We start from the raw sequence: 18,600 nt of genomic DNA, 5'->3' as shown, positions 1-18,600 counted from the left end.
TGAGTCGATTGAGGGACCCAATAACAAACATTTCATTTTCTGTTGATTTTCATGATCATGAATAAAGATATATACCCTAAATGGGAGGTGATTTAATTTTTCCTTTCTAAGGATAAAAGAAGGCAAACAAAGGCAAATTAAGCCAAAGGGAAAAGCACTTTTACGAGTTTGAACCCCCTCTTTAATTGGTCAAAGAAGCAACAATGCAGTCTTCTGTACAAATATAGGTCGCGGTTAAGCACTTTTTCTGCTGTGAAAAGTACCAAACAAGGCCAGAAAAAGCTTTTGGGTTTCGGCTGGAAATAAAAACAAGTGCGAGACCAGCAACCGAGAATATCGGAAACAGTAAGCCCGATCATCAGGGTTTTTTCTTTGCCCTGCGAAATTAATTGAAGGGCTCTCTCTCTCCACCCCAGCTTTTCAGGCAAGTGATTTTGGCAAAATTTGTATAAAGCAGTGTCCGCAGATTAGATTATCATATGTTCCTCGTATGCTACCCGTATCTAGCTAGACCACCAAAACCTATCATATTTAGTCAGTAAATCTATCTCAAGAATCTATTATTTATTTGTTTACAAATGATTTTGTTTTTTGTTTTTAATTGCTTTTGATTTTTGTTTTAATCTCTTGGTAAAATAGGCAGAGGAAGAAGTGGGTTATGTTGTGTGCAGTGGCAACATGTTTAGGATTTTATGCGCATAGGGTTCATAGTAAGTTAGTAACTCAAGGTAAAATACTCAAATCACGCTAGATGGATTTTTTTATATTAAGTTCATCTTTAAAAAAAATTCAGGAAAATAATTTTCTTTTTGGTTACTAGCTAGATGTCTCTATAAATAAACAAGCATTGTGTATTAAATAAATATAGACATAATCACGATAATAATCAAGTGATTTCGTACATCACTATTAATTAGATATCAAACTCATCACAAATATATATCGTCATCGTCATCGTCATCTATGTGAGTCGAATCGACCCCTGTTCTAACTAAATAGAGATAAATATGATCTGAATGAAATGAGACCATATTACGAACACTAATGTCCTTAATTAGTACTTTTCTTAAAATAAGAGTATCCTTATAAGAGAATGAGAGTGTATACTCTCTTGTTTGACTGTTTTTAGGTCTTGCCTGACGAGGTTAATAAGCTTATTGTCTTTCTCTTAGTTTTGCGAAGCCAAGACTCAAGTATAGTAGCCCTATAAAATCTCTCTCTAGGGAGCTATAGCTATAGCTAGAGTTGCAAATGAAACCGATTCACGCATGCATGAAGACTTTGACCATAAAAATACAAAACGACACACGTAGAGTTGGGCTACTTTGTTGGGCACTTGGAGGCCACCAGCTAATCCTACCTACGCAAGCAAAATGGCAAAGTATAGGTTTTGACGTTTCTCTTTTATTTCGTTTGTAATTTAACTGGGCCCTGCTTGCTGCTGATTTTGCATGAGACGTTGTCTCTGACTCTCTGCGGAATTCGTTGAGAGAGAGAGAGAGTACCTGAAAGGGACACACCATGACCGTGCTTGCTTTGCTTCTGGACTGTTAAGAAATATAAATGATATATTCTTTTCGTTTTCAGGCATGCATGTACACTGTTTGGCTGCTTCCAATTGTAACAGACAATGCAACCGTGCAACTTGCTTCTATAATATTGAGGTGGGAGCAAAATTTATTTATGTTGAAAACTTGACCAAACAAGCCATATCCTCTATGGTCTCTAATTATATTGCACTTACTTCCATACCTGTCCTGTTCTGTTAATTAAATAATTAGCAACCAAAGATATTTCTTGGCCTGTAATTAACTACTAGCAATAAGAAGTACGATTCTATGATGTAGACATTAGAAAGACAATTTAGGTTCAAGTGGCCTTTGGCAATCTTCCAATACTAGGACCAACAAAGTTTTGGAAGGTTACATGTAACGGTTGGTCGACCCTATTAGGTTTCTTCTGAGATAGTTTGAGACTGCTTTTGTAGGAAGCACTTATGTTTTTAAACACTTTTATTAGAATAATATTGAAATTGTTATTATAAAAGTGCTTACTAAAAAAAATACTTTGAAGTAATTTTTGAATAAGCATCTAGCATATGCTTATTCAAAAAGCGCTTTTATGACCCATAAGTACTTATAAGTTTTTCTGCTAAACAACTATCAGTGCAAAACAAAAGTTTCGTATTTCTAACCCTTAAAACCTTGTATGTTGTTGGGAAAAAAAAAAAACAAAAAAGCAAAATTAGGTTTATATTTTAGGATAATACTAGACAACCCAAATTTTTCTCCCAACCCAAGTCACATTCTCACATTATAGTAGGATTGGGCACGACTCGATCTAGATGATTTTTCGGCCGAAATGAGTACCTATCCAAGCACGTCGAAAATGGAAATACAGAAACTGACACTAAACCATATCATAAGGCTCTACTGACTATGATCAGTTCAACAAAAAAAAAAAAGCTACACCTTGAAGGGTGTATGTATGTGCTTACAAATTAGTCTACCTTGTTAATCAAACAAGTATATGTATAAAGTTGTAAAATACTTAAAATTGGGGCCAAGTGTGAAATTTCCTTATACGGGTCAAGAAATGGGGGAGAACCCAAAAAATTCATGGGTTGAAATGGGGGAGAACCCAAAGGTCAACATTATCGCCTGTTTAGTTGACCATTGCTTCCATTGAACTATTTGAGGAGCTTAGAAGTCGCCACCGCCCACCGCCACGGCCATCTCTTCAACGGGTTGCTCACAAAATGCCACCTCTTCAAGAGGCAAGTATCTCTCTCAATAATATATTGACCTCAAAAAGCAATACATTCATAAAGTTATATAGATGATGATGGCAATTCTAAATTTTAAATAATTAGAAAATAAATAGAAAAATAAATTGGAAAAAAAAAAAGAAAAAAAAAGGATAAGATTTGGGGCCAGCTTGACAATATTAAATTAGTCAGAAAATATTTCAGATCGAATTTGTTCACAGGAAGCAGTCAGCAATTTGGGTCCAAAGCAAAGTTTAGCAGACCAAGTTGCAATATTTGTTAACATTTATATGCATGCTTTGTTCATCCTTTTGAAACGGCATGTTACATCACACGTGGTGCACCAGACAAAAGGAATGTGAAATCCCCAAATATATAAACAAAGTTTGCATTTGCATGCACTTAAAGTACACGTCTCTCCCCAATCCAATCTACACTTGCATTGTTTTTCTTTATGTACAAATCGAAAAGGGTCGTCTTAGAAGAATCAAACCATGCTATCCTACACCCCTCCATCTCAACCGTGAAAATTGAGCCACATAAACGACACGTGGCATTGTGACATGCATATATCACGACATACAATAATTCAAATCTCATCAAATTTATTCACCAAATAATGTGTGTGAAGGGAGTTTACGACCACATCATGAGCATAGCTATACTTTAGCATGAAGTGACTCTTAACATTTTTCAAACTCCACCATTTTATGTAAAATATATATATATTTTTAGTCAAAAGGCGATAGCATTTTCTTCAAGGAGAAGGACGAAACAAACAAGTACAAAAATTGGGTTATGTATGAAAGGATTAGGCGATTGTCTCTACACCCAATGAGTGTTTTGATCTTCGGCTACAAAGTAGCCTACCCTCTGTAAATATTGAGAAAATATTAAAGATTCTATAAATAAATCTGTATTTTTGGCGCCCTCTATAAATGAAAGTTAGTTCCGTCACAATACACATGTCATAATCTTACTTATTTAAAATAAATGAACTTCAGAGTAGGTTTAAAAGTTAAATAAACAACAAATTGTCACATCATTTAGCGATTAAAATTCTTTGAATAGTCTCTATTTTATCAAAGAAAATCTCATATTCAATTCATATAAATGCAATAACGATTAAAAGTAGGTATTCAATGTGAATATTCTATTTTTTTTTAATCAAAGGAATTTTGGTGAATGAATCTTGCTCCATAGCATATATAGCATATATGATATGATGTATATCATCACCATCATCTACTTTTAACTTGTACCATGTTGCAAATAATTGAATTGAATGGTGATGATGATGATGATCATCGTTCTTATCTGCGCCAGGCTCCCCTCCTTTCCTTTATTAAAGATTAAAGATCCTTGATAGACTCGTGTAATCACTACTTTTGACCTTTGACCCAAAAAGCACGTGCGCTGTGGCATCTTTTCCTTCAAAATATATCTCGGTGATTTCGGTGACGCACGTGCATTCCCCTGTCCCCAACCCCGACAAGCTTCTATTAACTTAACATAATCATGCCTTAAACGTTAAAACTCTCTTTTTTCAATTTTCACTGACAAAATCACATTTACTTTTTTTATTTTTATTTTTTATTTCGAGTATTTTTGGATTTAATAAGAGCCCAATTGCTGTATTAAACTTCCACGTTGATTGGGTGGGTGTCTAAATAATTTTTTGTTTATTGGGTCTCTGTTGAATCTTTTCCAAGTTTCTTACAATGATCAGAATGAATGGCGCCTAAATTACACATGATGTATGTAAGACCAAGTTATGATGAGATTTCCATCTCTCTTTTTTTCTTTTTCCCTTCTGAGGATGTAATCATATTCCAACACTTTAGAATGACACCAAAAATCATATCATGCCAATTTACTAGCATCTTCAGTTAGAACAACTTTTGGACAGTGATACTTTGCCTTTTGATTTGGTTGAATTATTATGTTTTCTGTCATTCATACAATTTGTTGGAATTATTAGGTTTTCTATTAGTCATAGGAGAGTAGGAGAAAAACTTGCATATACGGGAGATACCACTATGGTTTTATCCTGAGCTAATCGCCTATTGTCATATATTTTAACTTTTCGACATGACAATGCGTGATATGTTTGAGATATAATACAGTGACATCTCCGTTATATGTAAGTTCTTCTTATAAAGGAGAGATTAGAACTTGAATCTTTTTTCAATATAAAATAAACAAATAGTATTATTAAATTATTTAAAAAAAAAATTTGGGTGAAACTGTAGCAATTCGATTGAAGAAACAGGGCACAAACCCATATTACAACAACAAGAACACAGCCCTGGAAGGAGGTTCTTGCAATACAGATTGTAACAACAACACTAACTAGGCTCAAGTATTACATGATAGTTAGAAAACAAATATACAACTTTAAACCCACCTAACAAGGAGTTACAAATGATGAGAATCCTATTTCTGCAGTAACCTGTGCTTAAGAGAGATCAAGATAGAGAACAAACTTTCAAACTTCATGGGACAGGAAATACCCCAAGAGTGGAGGGCATTACCGCTCAACTTCCACCAGGATATTCCAAAGAATATCACAGTATCTCCTAATCCCCCTTGATCCCCAAGCACAGTAAAATTAGATCCACCAAAATCGGCAGCTCCACCTCCAAAACAGAGAGATTGACACTAGATCTACCACACAAGTAGCAAATCTAGCAAGATCAGCCAAAAACCAGCCCCAAAAGACTGGGAAACAAACCCTCAAGAAAAGAGGGAAGAAACAAACCCTTTCAACAGAAAGGAGCAGACAAAACCCAACAAAAATTGGGAGGGAAAACCTCTCCACAACATAACGGGGGAGAGAGGCCCGAATTATTATCCAAAGGGGTGGTTCCAGGGGAAATGCAGATCTGTGTTGGCTTTGGGTTGGGAGAAGAAGAAGAGTCGAGAAGAAACGAGAGAGGTCTGTTTGTCTGTTTGATAGCTTTCTTTATGTGTTTAAATTAATTGATAAAGAATTTAAAATTGTCATACTTTGAATATGAGTGATTAATAATGTGGATACTTACTAAAACATATGTGTGTTCTAAATTGACATATTAACTTGTTAATTTAGACATGTCCATTTTCAATAAACAATTTTTTTTTTTTTTTGGTGGCACACAGATGTTAAAAGATAACATATAGAAATAAAGAGAAGACACTCGCCTAATCCCCAACGTCCTAGCCCAATTTTTATACTAGTTGCTCATCTTTCTTCAATAATGATATTAAAAGAAATTGTATTCATTAATTCTGTATACATAAAAGACGTTTAGAACTTAGAACCAAAAAGAGTTATGCTGATGGAGAAAGGAATTGGAAGAATTAATGAATACAGAATGATCTTAATTTTCTGATTCATATACGGTCTCAGCTAACTTTCTGCACTTGGAAGAGAATTAAACGTCCTTGACAAAAATTGATCGCATTCATTCCCATCCTCAGAATTTATAGTATGGCAGGCTTGGCAGGCAAATCCAGGCGTAGAAGTGCTTTTACAACACGTATACTGGGATTGGGTTTTAGACTGCTTTGAAATTTGATGGATAATCATAACCTGTTCTTGAATATTTCTTGCAACTTCCAAGCACACCATGAATGAACTCAGGCCCAGTTACCGGTATAAGAAAGGCAGAAATGTCACTGGCTCAAGGCAGGCCTTAGCTATCAGCCTGACTCTGATGAAAATTTACTTCATCAAAGCCCATTGGCCAAGTAGAAAAGTGGGCCATTGTTCATGTTTACATCATTAATATGAGCTGACAAGAACTTGTCTATGAACTGATATATCAGGACACGTGTTTGTGCTTCTTAAAATTAAATTAGGCTGACGGTGTGGTTGAAATTAAATTAGATTTGGAATGAGCTTGATTTATGAGGCTGGTGTGATGTGACTAATAGCAGTTAATTTATTTGTCTTTGCCAGTGGTTGAGAATAGTATTAATGTATTGAGGTTATGTGCTTGAATATTCTTTTTTAATTTCCGTTTGTACGTAAAATAAAAAATAAAATAAAAATCTTAAATTTAGTAATTTTTGTAAATTATTAATTGTTTTTACTGGGTTTAAAAAAGTTGAGAATTTGATTTAAATAGATGCTAAGACAATATATGTGATGAATTTTAATATCTAATTGTTACTAGTTTCATCGTGTTATTCTAGTGTAACAACATGATTGAAAATATTCTATAATTTCTGAAGAAAAAATACAGAATGAAAAAAGAAAACATTTGGTTGAGCAACACAGAAACACCGACGAATGACAAGATTTGAGCACATCATCAATAAAACTTGCCGTCGTCGGGCCATTCAAGCTGTATTTCATATGCAAGCACATCATGTATTCTCGTCTCTGACTATATTACAACAAAATATTATCTTTTGAAGAGGAGGTTTTTAGTATTATTTTTGATCGAAACGAAAGACGAGTCATTAACTCAGACTGAGACATGTTGTTAGAAATAAAATAATACTTAGCATCAGATAAGAAGTCTTTGTTAAAGTTCTTCTCAAAGACAGACAACGCGGTATCAACAGTCTATGGCAACACACAATTGTCCTTAATTGGTCTGCTACGCATAGTAATCGGATTAGGAAGAATAGTTTTGATGCAATATAACGATGTTATTGTAGGACTATCTTAAACTAACCATACAATACATTATTTTACGAGAAAATTATAACACATAACAATATGTAATTAATTTTAAAATACCTTCACAGTAACATCATGATGTGATAAGTTTCTACTCCAAATTATGCCCCAACCCTCATCTTAATCCGTCAGAGTCACAGAAATCTCAGAGTCAAGTCCTGAAAATATCAGACCTAAAAAAAGAAATAGCTTTCCAGTCACATGGGCTTTTGTCTCCTTCTATGACATCCATTTTAAATTCAGCTTAGGAGGGCCTACCTACGTAGATTTCAAGAAAGACACCAAGAGAAATTTAAACACTAAAAATCGTATCACTGAAAATGGAGGACCAAACCTTGCCACGCTTACCGTATAGAATATTCCAAGACTAGGCCGCCCAATTGACAGAGAAATTAGAAGCATACCAAGAATTTCAGTATCAAATATTATCTAACTTACCCTAGTCTCTCTTTGAAATCAAATCTCACAAAGTTTGAACAAGAATTCAAGTGGGATTCTAAGTTGTTGTTGTTTAGCTTTGCAGTAGGTGAATTAAGCTGTGTTTCAATAAGCCAATTGAAAATGGAAGCTCAAGAAGAGAAGATTTATGTTGCACTTGGGGATGAGCTGCAAGATGGATGTAAGACCTTGGAGTGGACATTGGGGAGGTGGAAATCTCAGCCCATTTCCATTGTCATTCTCCATGTAACCTACAAACTTTCAGGAAAGGATTATGTTTACACCCCATGTAAGTTACAAAGTTGAATTTCAATTTCCATGTCTTTTGTAACTCAAATTCAACTTGGGTCGTTTTACTTGTTTTTTGTTCTTGTTTTATTTATTTATTTATAATTAATTTTAATTTTTTTGCAGTTGGGAAGCTCCCTGCAAGTTCTGTAAGCGATGAGAAGTTGAAAATTCTAAGGAAGTATGAGCAAGAAAAGATTGACAAAATCCTTTCCAAGTATATATCTTTCTGTGGCAAGGTGTGTGGTATAATGAGGAGAAATGGGACCAACATGCATATGGATCTTTTCTGGTGTTTCTTCGTTTTATTTTTTATTTTTTATTTTTTATAATTTGATTAATTTTCATTTTGTTCATAGGTAAAAGCTGAGATATTTAATGTGGAGAAATATGATGAACCTATTCATAAGCTCATCCTGGATTTGATTTCGGGGCTTCATATAACGAAATTGGTCATCGGATTTGCTTTCATCAAATCATCATCATGGTATGCAACAGCTTAATTCTCAATCTTTTTAATTTAGTCATAATATGTGGTTTAAAATTGTTACTTAGAAGCATCTTTGTGATTTAATTTCAATATTAATTTTGCTTCTTTCCCAAGTATAGGAAAGCAAAGACAGCGATCGGTGTATCATTTTACATCCATGAGCACAAGGCTGAGTCCTGTGACTTATTCATAATATGTGGGGGGAAAGAGGTTTTTCTGAGAGGAGAAAATGATCAGAGAATCATGGAGGATGAAAAAGGAGTGATGGTTGCCAAGCTGAAAGACAAGGTCGGCTTCAAATTTTTTATAGAAAAGATGTTCCTGGAAAATCGTCGCAGCCCATTTGCTTCATCAACAAGAAAGGACTCATCCAGCATGCAAAACCACTGGGAAAATTGTGTTCAGGAAATTGAAATTTACTACCAAAAGTTGTGTTCAAATTTGGATGGAGAAGAAGATTATGAGCAGGAAACTGGTACTTCTCAGCAGCCTAGTCCAACAGAGGCCATAATGCTGGAAATTAATTCCAACCCTAATATGGTAAGACAAAGATGAGTTTCAAATTTCTATAGAGAAACAACAAAAAGATTTAAATGACTTTCTAACTGATGCATGACAAAATTTTGGTACACTTTCAGAGCCTTGCAGAAAGAATCGAGTCTCTTAGAAAAAAAATAAGTGAAACTCATGAGAGAATACGACTGAAGAAAAAAGAAACCAAGGCAAATGTCGAAAGGCATGCAAAAGCAGAACGAGCCATTTGTTTATGCGAGCGCCGGGTAATGTATACAACGAGGAATACTTTTTAAAGATGATTATTTGATTTGTTATGTTGTAAGATGTGTTTTACGACAGCACATTTGGACATCATTTTTCTTAATCAGCTGTCATGATTCAAAATCTGACAATATAACACACCAAACTGTAAAAAGCTCGGTTTTGTTAACTTATTCCTTGATTTCCATTTTAACACATTGGGGTTTTGTAGGCTCAAGAGTTAGAGGTTCAAATTAAAGAAGAGGCTGGAAATCGAACAGAGTTGAACAAAAAATTAAAAACACAAAAAGAACAACTCAGTGAAGTAATAAACGACATTGAAGAAAGCAAGAACAGGATAAAGTCAGTCGTAGAGCTTCAATCTGAGCTTTCACACAAGCTCCATCTTTCCAAAATGGCAAAATCACAAGCGGAGGCCCAGCTACAGAATGAAGCGGTTAAACGTGCAGAAATGGTGAGAGAGATTGAAGTACTGCGGCGTGGAAGAGATGTTTTTCGACGGAGGATTGAGTTTTGTAGAAAAAAAGATGGCATAGGAATGGCAGCAAGGTTGAGTGAATTGAGCTGCTGTCTTAGGGAGTACACAGACGAGGAGATCAAACTGGCCACTGATGATTTTTCAGAGCTTTTTAGATTGAAATTGGGAAGTGATTTGAGCAGTGTTTATAAAGGGCGTATCAACCATGTCACAGTTGCTGTCAAAGTTCTTAACCAGGCTAATGGACTGTCCCAAGAAGATTTTCAAGCTAAGGTAAACAATAAGAAATGCTAACTGTGTACTTATTTGTTTCCTCAATTATTTGGAAAATATTCTCTTGCTAAACTAATGTTATCTGATGGATGTTTTGTTGTTCGACTTTAGATCGCACGTTAAGAAATAACATGATTAATGTTGTAGACTTACAATCCAACAACACAATCCGACAAGATTTTAAAGCAATTTTAAAAGAAGCTATATAAATTTTTTGTCCATAACCAAGTTTGCCCTGTGCTTCATTAATTATTAAATAGGTTTAAGAAGAATGGAATAATTTTCAATCTAACAAAAAGTTCTACGTATGTGTAGGTGAAGCTCATCAGCCACATTAGACATCCTCATCTCCTTTCCATGATGGGCTACTGCTCCCAGCCAAGCTGCATTGTCTTTGAGTACATGCAAAACGGCAGCTTGCGGGACATCTTATTTTCCACCGAAGGAAAAGGCAATCGGGCCAGGGCCCTCTGGTGGCACGACCGCGTCCGCATTGCAGCCGAGGTTTGCTCTGCGATTTGCTACCTCCATATGGCTCGGCCCAAACCCATTGTTCACGGTCACCTCAGCCCATCCAACATCCTCCTCGACGGCAACCTTGTCGCCAAAGTCAGTGGGCTTGGGCTCAATCAATACAACCATGACGAGAGCCAAGTTGGATGGGACATACGGGCTTTTGGGGTTTTGACTCTCAATCTTCTAACTGGGAGGAATTGGATTGACAAGGATATGCTCATGGACAAGACGGGCCTGGTCCGGGTTTTAGATGACAAGGCTGGCCCATGGCCTTTGGATTTGGCAGAGGGACTTGTCGGCTTGGTGTTAAGGTGTTTGTCCATAAACAATGGACCCAATAAGGATTTAAAAATGGTGACAATAATGGAAGCGCTTGAAGAAATCAGAAAAAACGGTGATGTTCTAGTAGCAGCAGGAGGATATGGTTGTGTAGATGGAGACGTCTCCATCGATGTCCCGCCTGTTTTCCTCTGCCCCATATTTCAGGTAAGATAAATAAATAACCATTTAAGAAATCTTCGACTTTGCAACAAATTTGTAGCTCAAATAATAAAGAACATTTATTTTTACATCAAAATTCTAAGTTTGATTTTCCCCCTCTCAAATATTTGCTTGTATAAATTTTTGTTTTTGCACTTTTATTTATTTATTTATTGGGTTTTTTTCTTTGTTTGTGCAAAAAATTAACATAATCATGGTTTATTTTTATTTTTTTGGGGCAGGAAGTGATGAAGGATCCACATGTAGCAGCAGATGGATATTCATATGAGCGAGAAGCCATTGCAGAATGGTTGCGAATGGGGCGTGATACGTCTCCAATTACACATTTGAAACTTGACCACAAGATTCTAGTCCCTAATCACAACCTTCGTTCTCTTGCTCAAGACTGGCATGACAAGAGATCACTTTCATATCCATAATAGTGTAAATAATTGCAGCTCAATGTATACGATTTCTTTATTGCTTTGGTTGTGTAAACAAATTCTTTTGCATGGAAAGGTTTTTATGTCAAGTGGTTAAAAATATTTACTTTTACACAAGAGGTTATGAGTCTGATTCTTCAATCTCCTTCCTCCATAAAGGAAAGAAAAATGTAATTCTTTTTTGCATAACTTTGAATAAACCAAAAAACAAAAATTCTAGACCCTAAAGTATGTGCTAGTTTACAAAAGAACTACACTCACCAATAGACTCTGTTTGTTACAAAAATGCTTCTAACATCATTTTGTAGTAAACTGAAAATTACTTGCAGGTCATAAAACTGCTTTGTGAAGAAGTCGTTCGTTTAATAAACTTTTTAATGTGCTTATAATAAAATTGTTTTTGACAAAAGCACTTACGAGCAAAAGTGTTTTCTCCATAAACAATCCCAAACATGTTCTTATTCCCAGTTTCCCACTTGTATTGCTAAAGGATAATGAAATTAAAGTGCGGAGCCAGTATTTGTATAATGCTCCTTGGCAGCTGTTACTTACTGGGTGTGTATAGCCGATTTGTGTAATTTTATTTATCTATGTTTGTACCATAACTGACCGAGCAACTAGCTAGGCTAGATCACTCGAGTGCCATGCTTTGAGAGGTCATCACCTTAGCCAAAGAAGCAGCATCAACAAATCACAACTCTAAGCAAAGCAAGAGGAGTCCCACATCGGAAAACTACAAGAGATGGAGACTCCCCCTCACCTATAAAAGAAGACTACTCTTTCCTTAGAAGAGGACGGGCTCTTGAGTACTCTCTCTTCTGGATTCATCTCTAGGCTGAGCTTCTCACTTGTTATCTCTATATTTGGGTCTAATCCCCTTGTACAAATGTAAACAAACATTATCATAATGAGAACACCCTTCTCCGTGGACGTAGCCCATCATTCGGGTGAACCACGTATATCTTGTCTTCTATATGTTTATCGTTTGCCCAAATCCTCACACACTTGGTGAAGGTCCTCATCTTCATCCATCATCCATCACACCTCATCACTAAGTTGGACTCAACCTTGGCCTAACCATTTTGAGCATCAACAATCTAGAAAGAAATAAGAAACAAAGAATTTAGAAGCAAAATATTCTTCCGTAATAAAGCAGAAATGAAATCTTAAAAAAGAAGAAGAAAGATTGCCTCATTATTTTAAAGCTTGGAGAGTCGTCAAAAGAATTTTCAAGAAGCATATTCCTAAAGATTCAGAGAAGCAGTTGGTAGATTACGTAAATTTTTTGTAATTCCCCATCATCCCTAAATTATATTCATTTTCTGAAGAGACTGTCTGCTTAGCCGTAGCCGTAATTGGTTTCTATTATTGTCAGCAAATATAGATGTGATTCGCATGAGGCATGCCAATATTTTATAAAGGTCAACATTCTATATTCCAATTGCATTATCGTTTATCACACAACAAAACTGATTAACTATATTAAGAATTATCTAATCACCCATTTAGACCTACCCGGCAATTTAGTTTCATGATTCAAATCATCTAACTTTAGAAAATTTCATTCATTTGTCATGTTAAAAGATAAGGAGAGGCAAAGGTTGTTACTATTCACATGAATAGTCATGCCCTAAAATTTTTTTGTTGGTTTTTCACCCATTGCCATGGCAACTCAAGGGCAATCACTATTCACATGAGATATGAGGAGATGAATTTGTATAGAGTTTGGTGTAGGAAGTGAAGAATATGGCTAGGTATTTATATAATTTTTTTGTTGTTGAAATTTTTGGTATTTTTTTCAATTTTTTTGGTTATTTAAATTGATTGTTGACGTCAGCATTGGTCATCTTGCCCAGGCAAGTCTTGCCTTTGAACTTGTTTAGGTTGGTGGAGCCCAACTCTTACCCTGACAAACCTTGGGTGGTGGAAACCAGATTGGGGGCCTCTTGCCCAGGCTAGGGCCAAGGACGGTTCCATGAACATGTTAACATGGGCTATAGCCCAGGGTACTTGTGTTTTTTTTTTTTTGGGGTCTAAATTAATACTAGCCTAGTGTTTGGGCTTGGTTGAAATTTGACTGGGTTAGGCTCGAGATCCGACAATTAAACTAATAGTGAGCCCAAGCTATATTTATGTGGGCCTAATCAATAAGGTCAGATAGAAGCCCAAAATCATAAATGTAGCAGAATATCTACATGTGGTGGAATACACCAATCTGGCCGAACACATTAATATGGTCGAGAGCATAAAAGTGGTTGAAAGCCTATATGCGGCCAAAATTGTAAATACGGTTGAAGGACTAAAATCGGCCAAAAATGTAGATACGGTCGAAAGACAAAAGCGACCGAATATATAAAATCAGCTAATGCCTAAATAAGGAGAGAGATAATCTGTAGGAGGATTTTCTCATAGGTTACAATTCAAATATAGAAAGAATTATGCTAGCTTGATGGTCAACTGAAGTTATTGTGGGAGAGCTCAAGATGGAAGGAAAATCAAATCAAATATTATTATTCACATTAAATCACCCGCATGAGACAAGGGATTGAAGATATTCTAGAGTAATTATGATTGATTTGAAGGCCAATTGACGACCGACCAAATTGAAACGCACCAAAGCCCCTATAAATACCAAGCTTATGAAAGAGAGAAAGGACCCCCAATACAACACACAACTTGTCATTTTACATTCTCTTCAATTTCTATCTTAGGAGTAGCATAATGTAGCCATAGCCTAGTTCGTATTTTTTCTACTCTAGTTTCCGCAGATTTCAATTATGCCTTTACATTCTTGTTCTTGTTTCTCAATTCTATTTTAATTGCAATAACTTCAGTTCATGTTATCTTTAATATTTTCCATAATCTAGTTTACTTTCCGCCATTTACTTTATGCACTCGCATTTCAATTATTTAATTTGCGCACTCGTCTTTACATTCTTTATTTTACTTACTTTACTTTACGCACTCGTCTTTACATTCTTTATTTTACTCACTTTACTTTACGCACTCCCTAAATTATATTCATTTTCTGAAGACACTGTATGGTTAGCCGTAGCCGTAATTGATTTCTATTAGAGCATTTCCACCAGTTAGCCCCTTGCCATGGCAAGAGGAGAACTAGGGCAGCTACTATTCATGTGAATAGTGGCTGCCCTATCCCCCTCCAACAAAGTGTGTTTCCAGCAGTTTAGGCTTGCCATGGCAAATACTATTCATTTTTTTGTTTTTTTCACAACTTTGTTTACTTAAAAAATTAAATTGGATAATATTTTCGGATAAGATTTTTGGGTTCCTACGTGTCAATACTATTCATATCGGATAAGATTTTCGGTTTCAAATTTCAGATAAATTTCAGATAAATTTCAAATTTCAGATACATTTCAAAATTCAAATTTCAGATAAATTCAAAATGTCAAATTTCAGATACATTTTGAAATTCAAATTTCAGATAAATTTCAAATTTCAAATTTCAGATAAGATTTTCACCCTCTAAGATTGCGCCGCGTGTCATATCTATCTGTTTACATTTTTCTATAAAACCAGAGGTTCAGCTCATACCTCCCACACTAGTTCTTCTCTACATTTCCATTTCTCATATTTTAGATTTCATTCTCCATTCTCAATGGCAGACATGCAAGAGGTTTTGGAGAGGCAAGAGTGAGAAACTAGAGAAAGAATGCGTAGACGAGCTGCAAGCAAAAGGGCGCAGAGAGAACTAGATGAGCAACTTGGCATAGCAGTTGCTTTGCTGGAGGAAGAAAAGTAGGCTCGCCGTGGTTCACGAGAAGGCTGTCGGCCAAATGTGGACAGACATAGACATTCCCGGGGTAAGAATCTTATGGAAGATTATTTTATCCCACAATCTCTGTACTCTGATGTTCATTTTCGGGGGAGATATAGAATGCAACCCCATTTGTTCAATAAAGTCATGCATGATATTTGCTTGGCAAGGGGATTACGGAAATAGAAAAGAGCAGAAAAGTATCATCCTGGAAGCAGTTGCTGGTTTTGATACATGGGTTTGGCACGCCTTCTTCGGAGTTGCCGGATCTCAAAAAGATTTGAATGTCCTAGGTCAATCCCCGGTGTTCAATGATGTTTTGAGAGGTGAAGCCCCAAATATCACATATGAAATTAACAATACCATCTACTAGAACGGGTATTATCTAGCTGATGGCATCTACCCGAGGTGGACAACATTTGTGAAAACAATTCCACATCCCCGATCCCATAAGCAAAATTTTTTTGCTCACTATCAAGAGGGGTACAGAAAAGATGTTGAGAGGTGCTTTGGTATCCTTCAAGCCCGGTGGGCTATTATCAGGGACGCGGCACGTCTATTTGATGAGAAGGTGCTTAGGAGTATAATGATGACTTGTATCATCCTCCATAACATGATTGTGGAAGATGAATATGATTACGATGCTGATGAAGTGTATGAACCAAATCCCATGGACACGGCCCTAGCACGAATTTATGAAAAACCAGTGGGGCCAAATGGAGAACCAGTGCAGCATGAACCGTTGGTTAGAGACGGTAGTTTCATGGCCCGTATGATTGATCGCTACACGGAGATGCAATCGTCGTATATTCATGAACACCGTCAAGTTGACTTGATGGAGCATTTATGGGCGATGAAAGGCAATGAAGGTGAATGAAGTGAAGTGAAGAAGTTTTTTTTAATTTATTATGTTTATGTTGTATTTTTAGTTATGCTTTGTTTTTTTATGCTTTATTATTTTTAGTTGTGGGTTGTTTATTTTTTATGCTTTGGTTGTGGGTTGTTTATTTTTTATGCTTTGGTTGTGGTTTGTTTTATTGTATTATGCTTTGGTTGTGGGTTGTTTTTTTTTTTATGCTTTGGTTGTGGGTTTGTTTTTTTTTTTTATGCTTTGGTTGTGGTTTGTTTTTTATGTATGGAATGTTTTGAATAAAAAGGATTTTTGTTGAATATTTTCTTTATTCACTAAAAGAAAAGCAATACAACTAATAAAATAAAATACATGAATTAAACAAAACAAAAAAATACAATGAAATCAAAGGCAAGTAAACTAAGACATGAAAGGCAAGCAAACTATTTTAATGGTTTTCATCATTTAACCAATCCGTGTTGCTAGGTCCATCGTCACGAAAAAGTCTTAGTCTCATAACATCCCTTCGTTCTAGCTTCCAAAATTGTTTTGTTTCAGGGGACATATGGCTTGTATCCATGGCCATGGTTTCCCGATCTTTTTTTTCAATGTTTTGTTCGTGTACATACTCCCTTTCTTTGCATACATACTCCCTTTCTTTTGCATATTCTAGTTGAATAGCCATATCGTGCTCTTGTTGTTTCAAGTCCATTTCAATTCTCATGGCTTGGTGCTTTGAAAGTTCCTCCAAAAATTTAGATGCATTCTTGCTAGAATTACTCCCTCTCTTCGCCTTTGCCGCCTTCCTCCCAATAGGCCTTGGCTCCTTTTCAATGGGTGAGTCTTGACTCATCGGGGAATCCATAGGTGAATCCGATGCTGGCGTCTCATGAAGTGGAGTCTCGTTCAAGACTACCGTCGGACCGGTTGGAATAATTTGGAATCTCTTACAAGTCTTCACCACCTCCCAACAATGGGTATGGTTGAAACTTTTTTTTCCCTTGCCCAGTAGCACCAAACCACATTTGTGCTTGCATAATCTATAAAAAAAAATTAAATGAAAATGCAAGAAACTTTAAAAAATATTGGCAATGCAACATGTAAAAAAAAAACTAATGCAAATTCAATAAATTTTAAAAAAATGCAACATGTATAAAAAAAAAACTAGAGACATATTAACAAAATATATAAATTGCAAGAAACATTTAAATAAAAATTAATATGACATAGAAATTAATAGAAGGAAAATGACAAATAATTTACCTCACTGCTAAGGTTTTCTCCGCTTCGATGGTTGTCCATCGCTTTTGCTAAGGCATTTCTCCATTTAGCCAACTCTTTATTAAGAACTTTCCACCTACTGGATAATGTCATTTCTGTACGTGTAGAACCAATTGCCCTTTCACAAAATGCTTGATGAATTTTTTTTCCACATATGAGAAAATTTAATCTCATTGCCCGTTACGGGACAATGACTAACTTGGACCCAAGCCTCACACAAGCTAACATCTTCCATCATGCTCCATGCCCCTCCATTTTCAGTAGAAGAACCCATAATATGATAGACAAAAATACAACTTGAAAGTGAAAAAATATTGAGTAGAAAGTGAATAAATATTATGGAGAAAGTGAATAATAGTAGAAGGAGAAGAAAATGTAAGAGGATTTGGTGTTAAAAGTGAAGAGTATTGGTTGGTATTTATACAAAAAAAAGAAGAAGTAATTTTTGTATATTTTTTTAAAAAAATTTCAATTTTTTTCAATTTTTTATTGCAGAAAAATTGGCTGCCGTTGGATTGAAGAAAAAAAAAGAATCAGGATGCCAATAGGCTGCCACGTGGAATGTAGCCATTGGCGGCTACTGTAGAGCGTCGTTTGAATTTTTTTTTAACGCATTGCAAGCGTCAACGGTAAAAAAAAATTTCGAATGCTCTGGCGTCAGCCATGACGTCACCTCCCTCGGGCGCTTGCTCAGGCCGAACTCGCCCTCGGGCCAGCCCAGTCTCGTGGCCCTCACCTCTTGCCCGGGCTGCCTCACGCTGCTGGAAACCCTTTTTTTTCCCAAACCCCCCCCCCCAGCCCGAGTCCAGCTCTTGCTACTGGACTTGCTCTTATTGTCAGCAAATATAGATGTGATTCGCATGAGGCATGCCAATATTTTATAAAGGTCAACATTCTATATTCCAATTGCATTATCGTTTATCACACAACAAAACTGATTAACTATATTAAGAATTATCTAATCACCCATTTAGACCTACCCGGTAATAAAGTTTCATGATTCAGATAATTTAACTTTTAGAGTATTTTCACTTATTTGTCATGACAAAATGTAAGGAGAGGCAAA

The 18,600-nt window shown here is 35.9% G+C and overlaps 1 protein-coding gene across 1 annotated transcript; it reads left to right on the top strand.

The window, feature by feature from the left end:
- The first annotated feature begins 7,517 nt into the window (after positions 1 to 7,517).
- LOC117632436 (putative U-box domain-containing protein 50) lies at positions 7,518 to 11,847 on the top strand. Its single transcript, XM_034365905.1, has 8 exons — positions 7,518 to 8,166; positions 8,292 to 8,404; positions 8,525 to 8,652; positions 8,775 to 9,195; positions 9,294 to 9,434; positions 9,644 to 10,183; positions 10,499 to 11,185; positions 11,422 to 11,847. The coding sequence occupies exons 1-8, from the start codon at positions 8,001 to 8,003 to the stop codon at positions 11,617 to 11,619; spliced, it is 2,394 nt and encodes a 797-aa protein (XP_034221796.1). The 5' UTR covers positions 7,518 to 8,000; the 3' UTR covers positions 11,620 to 11,847.
- The last annotated feature ends 6,753 nt before the right edge of the window (positions 11,848 to 18,600 follow it).

The sequence above is a fragment of the Prunus dulcis genome, chromosome 6 (assembly GCF_902201215.1).
Source record: "Prunus dulcis chromosome 6, ALMONDv2, whole genome shotgun sequence".
Lineage (NCBI taxonomy): Eukaryota > Viridiplantae > Streptophyta > Magnoliopsida > Rosales > Rosaceae > Prunus > Prunus dulcis.
This window is presented reverse-complemented; position numbering and strand designations above follow the sequence as displayed.

Bases quoted from the DNA above. Each gene is read 5' to 3' on its own strand.
- LOC117632436 (XM_034365905.1), top strand. From the start codon at position 8,001: ATGGAAGCTCAAGAAGAGAAGATTTATGTTGCACTTGGGGATGAGCTG. The intron at 8,653-8,774 runs GTATGCAACAGC...TCCCAAGTATAG, and splicing joins TTCATCAAATCATCATCATG to GAAAGCAAAGACAGCGATCG. The intron at 11,186-11,421 runs GTAAGATAAATA...TTTTTGGGGCAG, and splicing joins TCCTCTGCCCCATATTTCAG to GAAGTGATGAAGGATCCACA.